Source organism: Emydura macquarii, unplaced genomic scaffold (genome assembly GCF_026122565.2).
Source record: "Emydura macquarii macquarii isolate MOO-44397 ecotype Brisbane River unplaced genomic scaffold, CSIRO-AGI_Emac_v2 contig_1229, whole genome shotgun sequence".
Classification (NCBI taxonomy): domain Eukaryota; kingdom Metazoa; phylum Chordata; order Testudines; family Chelidae; genus Emydura; species Emydura macquarii.
This window is the reverse complement of record NW_027131366.1, coordinates 869,680-879,005: the sequence shown is the minus strand read 5'-3', so window position 1 is coordinate 879,005 and position 9,326 is coordinate 869,680. Positions and strand designations below refer to the sequence as shown.

Genomic DNA, 9,326 nt, shown 5'->3' with positions numbered 1-9,326 from the left:
TGTATGTGCTCTTTTTTGTAAAAATTGCTGGAGTTGAACTACATATCTAACTCAAATGATTCTGTAAAATTTAAATAAAACTACTGTTCAGATAATCTGTATATCATGGTTGCTTTTAGAATTACTGTTGTGTAGTCCTAAAATTGAAGGCACTGTCTGAAAAGAATGTCCTGTTCTAAGAGAGAAACTACAATCTACACTCTTTCTTGAAGACCCTTTGTTACAGGGTAATTTTTTTTAATTTAGTGTCCTTTTTGACAGCATTGAATATAAACTCCTATAGGTAGCTATGATTATAGTAATTAAGATGTGCTCTATTCCTCTAAATCAGTATGGATATTTCTATAATTTAACAATATGCAAATGGATGTGGAACACAGCTGTCTTGTGTGGCTAAATTGCAAAAACTTCACACAGCCACTTTCTAAACAAGCCATTTATTTGAAATGCCAACTATATGTAGGATAAAATCAGTGTTACATGCTTCTCAGCAACAGTAGAAAAATAGAACCAGTGAAAACCTTTTTACAACTGTAATGGTACTCAAAAGAGAAATGTATTGTTTTACAATGCATCACACAAGACTAGAATTCAAGTTTGGAGGTACCTAAATAAAATACTATTTTTAAAAAAAACCCACTATGTACAATTGAAGCGTAAACAAATTTTACAAAGTACTGGTTATGCAGGTTGTAGAAAAAACACTTGCATAGGATAGTCGGTTTAAGAAAATTTTCTAATCCTTTAGCGTTGAAGGCACTTGGCTACCAGTAACAGCACAAGGACAAGAAACAAAATGTAACATTGCAGAAGGCAAGGCCACCTTTCAGGAGTAGAGAGAGAGAAACCCCAAATATGGGTTTAAAACCTTTTTTTTCCAGGTGCTCCCTGCATTCAGCAGAGTTCAGCACCACCTCTACGTTAGATAGAGGGGGCATTAGGAGTAGCAGAAATAATGGGGCTTCTAAATCAGGTGAATTCTTTTCAAAAGAAATAACATAAGACCAAGGCTTATAAATAGAAAGGGCCATAGTTTCAATTTTCAGCCCTTTAAAAAAAATTAAAACTTTAGCAGAGGAAAAAATGGAAGGACTTGCTAATGCACAAAGCAATAACCCAAAACTACAATCATAGGGGACAGCAAAAACAATTCAAAAGAAGCATCCTTTTCAGAAATGTTATTCATCCATACCCATTGATAGCAACTGGGGGGGAAAAAGATTTTGTACTGACATTTTAAAGTAAATGAATATTAAGTAAACCAAGAACAGGAAATCTTCCTATGGTTTGTGAAGTAAACTCATCTGCTGATGCATCTTTCATTAAACACAGTAAAGGGGTAAGTAGTTTTCTCTGATTCAGAACTGTATGGAGGGCAGGGAGAGCTGAGAATTCCCACTAATTTGAAAGTGCTTCATGTAAACGAGACGCTTCTGCTGCAGCCAATAAAGTGATGAAGTATAATAGGGTATGGTAACAGGTCTCACATATTAAGTAGCTGAGAACTCAATCCCAGCATACAACCTGCTTTTGGGGTGAGGGGAATGAAAATTAGTTTCAGCATAATGCTTCCATAGAGTAGGATACTTGTGTTCTTGCTGTTTCACATGTCCAGTTATACAAGCTTTGGACCAAATTTAACCTTAGGGTGAATAGATGCAACTTCATTCACTAGAATGGGTTGTAATAACTTAAAGCAGGGCAGAATTTGGTCTGCTTTGCCTATACTTAAAAAATTGAAGAAAAAAGTGTCAGTATCACAACAAGCTAAGAACTCTCTTCTCAAGGAAGCTCCATTGATGACACAGGAATACAAGAATTACACAACACTCCTTATATACATCTGCAATAGACACTCCAATGTTACCTGGAGGTTCTGCACAAAAAAAAATCTCACTAACTGATGAGGTTTCTAAACAGGTTAGGACTTGGGTGGGGAAAAAAAGGTGATGGTAATGTAGGTTTAATATATACACAACAAAAATATTAAGCACCCTGGAATTAGACAATTGCTACAATGCTGTATCCTGCAACTTTTGGCTTCAATAATTACACTACCAACAATTCAGACTAGACTAAATCCTAAAATTAAAAGAAAAACCCCAGCAACATATGACAAAAGTATCCTCCCCTGAAAATATTTTGGGATCAGCAGCAATTCTCTCTCTTCTTCGCAGATTAATATGAGTAAGTGAAACTGTAGTTTGTCTGAATGGCCTATCAAGGGCTTTTCACCCTTCTAGTATTTTTCATGATTGTTTTTCCTTAAATACTGCTTGATGGTGTGAAATGTCAACTTCTGAGACCTTAAAAGTAACCACTGTGTTTTCTAAGAGCAGATAGCTTTTCTGTAAAAAGCTTTTCACCAACATATTCCACTGCAAAAATATTTCATGGGTGCCTTCAAAACATACTCATGAAACTTCTCAGCCTTCTCTACCAGCCACACCTCCCAAGTTCCATCAAGAAACTACTCATGCTATTTCTAAGAGATTTTAGCCTCAATTTACCATACTGTACCACAAATGACATTATCAGTAGCTAAAACAGTTTTCCTTTAAGCAGATCTTTTGAGTTGTAGGTAAAATAAGTTACAGAACAGTAAGTTTAAATTGATTTTTAGTGCTCATGAGCAGGGGGGTGGCAGTAGATATAGCTAAGATTTATTCAGTGTCAAAGTGCTGTGACATTCTTCACAGAGCAAGGCCAATAATTGGCCTCTGTCCCTAGCCTGTGACACCAGTGTTAACCCATCCTAACATTTCCTGACATGAGGACAATTTTCACACTTATGATTCCATGAAAATGACATATATTAGAGATGAGGTTGGAACCACCACATGCATTTTGTACTTGTCGCCCAAACCAGATTTCAAACCAACCTAACACCCAAAAAAAAAAAAGACTATCAACTGTGATTTAGTCCGCCTTCACCACCCAATATTATAGGCTAACATGACTATCTTAAAGGAACCTTAACATGGTATGAAAACGCTACAGGATAAATTATGATTTATTAGATCACAAACCCATGATAGAGTACAAATATACTTGTCCAATAAAGTCCTATGGTTCTTAAGCCTTGTATACTTCAATGAGAGGGTGGGGAGGTTGTTTCTGATTTTTTGGGGGGAAGTGATGGGCAAGAAGAGATGCCTATATTTTAAATGAAAATTGACTTATAATAAAGGAAATTGAAAGATTTACATTTAAATAGCATCAAGCATCATTTAAGGTTAAAACAGTCTAGCTCATACTGATTGAGGTCTTCAACTGCTGGAATATATTTCATTATAGTGACCACTCAAAAAAAAAAAAAAAAAAAAAAAAAAAAGTAGTAACCAGCAGTTACTACACCGTGGTATCATATACCAGAGCCTTCACAACATTCAGAATGGAAAATAAATGTGTGGTAACTATCAGCAAGTGTTGACTTTTGAATGACAATCCCTAAACCCCTTATACCGTGTAACCTCTGCACACTGGCAAGGGACATGCCAAAACCAACCACCTCTCTTCTCGACTTTGTTTACGAGACTGGAAGAGTCACCCCCCACCCCAATTTGTTTTCTCTTCTTAAATCAAGGGGCTGGAGGTGTAATTTAAAAGTGCTAAGCCATGTGCAACGACTGAAGCTAAAACAGTTACTCTTCACTCCATGATTCTGTTCACAAACAAGAATGGCTGAAATGATAAAATCAGAGACATTTAAAATGTTAAGGAACACTGAATGACATCTCAAATCAAAGCCCTTTGTTTTTCTCAGAGGCAAGACAAAAGGCAATGAGCAGTCACCCCAGCACTTCTGCTAGAGAGACAGCCCTCACAGCTGACAAAGTTATCATTTAGACAGTAACATCAGATACTAAGCCTGATCTTCCTGAAGCTTCAGGTTTTGGCGTGAATCCTTTGCACTCTGATCTTCACATAGCACAATTCAAGGGGATCCTGATGAGCACAGTATTATTACTATCAATTTGCACTATTTCTAGGTTCTCTTCACATATGGGCAAGTCAATCATTTTAGTCTGGTAATAAGTTCTCAGTGCCCATGAAGTTCTCCATAATCACAAACGAATGAGAAAATATAGACTGGGATTTTCAAAGAAGCCTAATGCAGTGACACCTAACTTCCAACGAATTTCACTGGGACCTAGCAGTCTCAATCTTTTAGGTTCTTTTGAAAATCCCAGCCATATGTTTTAGAGTGGACTTGCTGAATCAGGAGACCAGCTGCCATGACTTGTTAAACAGAATAGCATTAGACTGGATTTGCAGTAGTGACAGACAAGGAAGATTTCAGAACTAAACAAAATGTTACTAAGAAGTATTTTGATGTGCTGTTCTTTGGAATTCCTATAATAATTCAAAAATAAACACACTGTTACTATCATAAGAAAATACATTTCATAGTGTGCAACCCAATGCACATGGAGAATTGATAGGTGAAAGGTAAAATGCAGACGTATGAAAATACAGTCCTTTAAATGTAACAATAAAGTTTAACATATTAGTTCAAAACTAATACAGGTAAAATAAACGTACAGGTGCAAAAGGCTACCAATTTGTAAAAAAAAGTGCCAGTTTACTTTTTTTAAAGGCTTAATCTCTTCGAACCACAAAAATAAACCCAGAAGCAGCACTCAAAATAAACTGATAGCATGCTGTCTCTAATTATGTATATACAAAAAAGGGAGCAAAATTGAGTTTTCTGCTGGCATTAATTTGTCTGACAAATGTCAGGCCAAAAGTTGCAAAGGATGGGGTGTTTTGTGACTCTCAGGCACAGAGAAATAGTGGAGGCTGTTTTCAGAGGGCAGATTTTTTGTACAGAAAATCTGGTTTGCTTGGAGACCTCCTTCCTCTGCTTACTGCATCTTCCCTTTCCAAATCTGTACTTCTCTGTGCTTCATGTTCCAGAGGCTCATCATCTGTCAGTCTCCTGCTGGATCGCTCCTCTTGTATCTCAGAGCTGTATGTTGAGAGTGAAGGTCTGTTAGAGGTTAGCCCATATGTTAAGTCAGTTTCCATTTTTGTTCTTCCCCTGATGTGAACCGGGCCATTACCAGCATTTTCCTGGGCAGCCAATGCCAAGTCCAACCGCTGGGGAGGTTGTTCTAAGACATCAAGGTGTATTGGCTCATTCTTTTGTCTGTGCTGATGCCCATCTTGGGAAAGCACATATTCTCTCCTAGAATCCTCTTGCTTTTTAGGAGATGTCTGGTTAGGTAGATAGGCTGACTTTAACCCACTTGGTGATGCCTTATTGTGGCTATACAAATCTGGGCCAAAATACATGCCTTGGGAAGGTGAAGGAGTATGTCTGCTAGGTGCTGGAGTGGAAGGTCTGCATGCAGCATTAGAAAAGTCATAAAAATCTGGATACTCCTGTTGATTTTCTCGAGTATCTATTTTTTGCTCTATTGCATGTTTTTTTCGAGAACTGTGCATGTGCCTGGTCTGAATACATGAAATATGCTGGGGTGGTCCAGGTCCGAACTCTGACACTGGCTGACTTAATTCTGCATCAACAGTGAGCTCTGGCAATCTTCTGTCCTTTAGAGATAGCGTTGACACACCCATAGCAATATCTGGCATCAACTCATTTAACACAGGCTGAGTACACTGGAAAAGAAAGAAAAAGAGTTAAGTCTATTTGGATATTTCTTCACTTCTATATTTGAATTAAATTTATCTGTAACATCACTTTCTGTAGTTGTTGGTGATGCTTTTTCTTCGTGACCCACTTCAGTCTAGAGAAACCCTAGCCTGTAATTTCAGTACTGTTATATATATTTATATTAACTACCGTAGATAGGGTTGGAGAGGCTCATACCAATCAGCAGTTTACTTTTCAGTTACCTTCAGGTGCTCATCTACTGTGTTCCATACATATGATCTGCTTACAATAAGTGGAATTGGGCTTGTTTTATAAGCTAGTCCTCCGCCCCACTCTCCAGGAGTCACGGGTTGCGGGGTTTTGGGTTTGTTTGGGCCTGCTGCTCCGCTTGCTTGTTGGCTGGTTGGCTGCTGCTTGCTACGCCTGTTTCCTCTTTCACTTCCTGCTTCCGGTCTCCAACCGGAACCGGAAGTGCTCATTCAGACATGTTACTTACTACTTACTACCCAGAATTAGTTCTGAAAACATCCAACTCCGTACATTACCCTTGGAAAGAATAAGTAAAAAAGCAAAAGTTCATGCGTATCAATTCTACATAGGAATATGCAACCAATCTAATCTCAAGAGAATGGTTCTCAGTTGCAAACCATGTCTTAATCTCTCTTCCCCATTTTTTTATGAAATGGCAGCTACTTTCAATTGACAAACAAGGTGATTGTAGTCCATGTTCAATATGCAATACAAAATAAAATTTATTACATGTGCAAGTTCAGACTGCCAGTCAAAAGATTTTAAATATGCTTGCTTTCAGCCAACTGCAATATTAGTTTATCAAAAATATATATATATTCAGTAAAAAACACATTTATGAAATATTATGACTGAGAATTTAAATGCATAAAAGTCAGGAAATGTATATATCTGGTTGTAATTTGTCTGTACATATTTTGTATTCTGTAAATATAAGATAATTACATTTATGCTTTATACATATATGTGCATGCAATATGGCTGAGTTAAAATTGCTGTGGTAGTTACAGCATTGAATTTCTTCTCCTTGTTACATGTTTAGAGTTGATTTTGCCAATTACAGACCAATAAACCCCACAGGAAAATTATAATTTCTACTTTTATCATCTCCAGCAAAGGCTAGATGAACACGACTTGACAGATAAACTAATACAGAGGCTGTGAAAGAAAATTGTCTAATTTACTAGAATTATTTGACCATACTGGCTAAAGAATGGATAGAAGAGAACAAGCTGACATAAATGTGAACGCTCACTAAGGCTGTTGAAGCTACAAAGTCATGGACGAAGAAATAAATGTTTTTTTATTGATTAGAAACTATGACAAGTAGGGATAAATAGTCAAAATAGTCAACATGGCAAAAGGTTTACAAGGATATCAAGGATTCTGTACTAGAACCAGAATTGGTTAATATATTTATTTAGAAAAGGGAATGAGTATGAGATGACAAAATGGGAAAGATGACAAAATTATTTAGTTTAATCAAGACTAGAAATGACAGAAGTACTTCAGATGAACCTAACAAAACTAGGTGAATAGGCGGCATAAATGGCAGATAAAAATCAATGTTAAATTCAAGTTGGAAGGAATAATTTGAAACAATCATACATGTTTCTGGCTCCTAAATTAATTGTTATCACTCAGGAAAAAGTACACCGGAGTATTTTTCCTGGTTCAATGAAAAATGGAGGTTACTTACTGTAACTGGAGGTTCTTCAAGATGTGTGGTCCCTATCCAGATTCCATATGTGGGTGCGCATGCACGCCATGCCCCAGTACTGTTTGAAGTAGTATCCGTTGGCCCATGTGTGTCAGTCAAGTGGTGTGTCCAAGGTCTTATGAGGCTGCGCGGATTGACATCCGTCCAGGTCTCTCTTACCGAAAGGCATAGAGCCCATAGCAGAGAGAATGGGGGATGGAATTGGAATCCAGATAGGGACCACACATCTTGAAGGACCTCCAGTTACAGTAAGTAACCTCTATTTCTTCTTCGAGTTCTAGTCCCTATGTGGATTCCATACGTGAACAGCATAGCAAGCAGTACTTAGTGTGGAGGTGGGAGTGAGGGCTCAGTAGAAGTAAGAGTTTGTAGACCTGCAAGTTTGTAGAACTGCATGGCCAACTGCTGTATCCGCTGCTGGTGCGATGGCACAGTGAGTGGTAAACGTATGGATGGAGGATCAGATGGCTGCCCTGCAAATGTCTTGCCACCGAATGTCCGTGAGAAGGGCAGATGTGGTGGCTTGCACCCGTATGGAATGTACAGTGATGCCAAGTGGTGGAGAGACTTGGGAGAGCGAGTAACACTCAGCAATGCATTGAGAGATCCACTTGGACATTCATTAGGAGGAGAGATCACGGCTTTGGCAGTGTTCTGCAATAGAGATAAAGAGCGTGGGCGAGGTTCTGAAAGTTTGGGTTCATTGGAGGTAAAAGGCTAGTGCCTGACAGATGTTGAGGGAATGTAACGCTTGCTCTCTGGGGAAGATGTGCAACTTGGGGTTGAAGGTGGGGAAGTGAATGACTTGGTTGAGATGAAATGGAGAGGCCACCTTAGGAAGAAACTTGGGATAGAGCTGCAGGGAGACCTTGTCCCTGTGGAACACGGTAAAGGGTGGGTCAGTCATCATGGCCACCAGCTCACTAACTTGTTGAGCAGAAGTGATCGCTACCAGAAAGATCACCTTCATTGAGAGGTGGATGAGGGAACAAGTGGCCAGGGGCTTGAAAGGCAATCTGGAATGGATTGAAAGGACAAGGTTAAGGTCCCAAGGAGGGGTGGGTTTTTGGATGGAAGTGAAAGTGTTGAGGAGACCATGCAGGAATCAAGCAGTGGTTGGGTGGCTTAAGACCGAGAAGCCATTCATAAGGCAGGAGGAAGGCATGGAGTGCCACTACAGATGGACTCGAATGGAGGAGTGGACAATGCCTGAGCGTTGAAGGCGAAGAAGGTAGTCGAAGACTCTGGATATGGAAATGGAGTCCACATCATGCTGGTGGTGAGACGTGTCTCCATTTGATTTGATAGCATGCCCTAGGGTAAACAGGCATCTGCTCTGTGAGAAAATATCACGCACTGGGGTGGAGCACATGTTGTCTATTTGTGAGTCCCATCCAAATATCAGGCCATGAGGTGAAAAGTGTCTGGGCTAGAGTGCTGGAGTTGACCCTGCGCCTGCGTGAGGAGATTTGGGAGAGAGGGGAGGCAGATTGGAGGGTAAGCGGAGAAGTGAAGGTGGTCAGAAAATTAGTACTGAGGAGACCAAAAAAGGGGCTCTGAGTATGAGGGTCTGCTCATCTCGCCTCACCTTGTGGAGAATCTGGGGGAGGAGTAGTATGGGCAGGAAGGCATAGCATAGCCCCTATGTTCATTGAAGGAAAAGCGCAGCCCCTTGAGTGCCATGCCTGAGTGCATCCCTAGAACAGAAGAGGGGAAGCCTATGGTTGGTTGCAATCTCAAAGAGGTCCCAGTGAGGTGTGCCCCACAGATGAAAGATGGATCAGAGTGGAGTTGTGGAGTTCCTACTCATAGTTGCTGTGGAAGGAGCAGCTGAGAGCGTCCTCAAGTTTGTTGTCAGCATGTGGCAGATGGACGGTGTGAAGTGTGATGTCATGTTGGAGTCACCAGTTCCATGGGTGCAAAGGGTCGGAGATGGGGCTCCGCTCTGTTTGTTTA

General features: G+C 39.8%; 1 protein-coding gene across 2 annotated transcripts in view; it reads right to left on the bottom strand.

Annotated features, from left to right (window-relative positions):
* Window positions 1-179: 179 nt before the first annotated feature.
* The window catches only part of BTBD7 (BTB domain containing 7), a 113,140-nt gene continuing 103,993 nt past the window's right edge, over window positions 180-9,326 (bottom strand). For both annotated transcript variants that reach the window (XM_067547042.1, XM_067547043.1), the window contains exon 11: window positions 180-5,625. In XM_067547042.1, coding sequence (XP_067403143.1) covers window positions 4,810-5,625 — 816 coding nt within the window. In that variant the 3' untranslated portion in view covers window positions 180-4,809. The remainder of the gene's footprint in view (window positions 5,626-9,326) is intronic.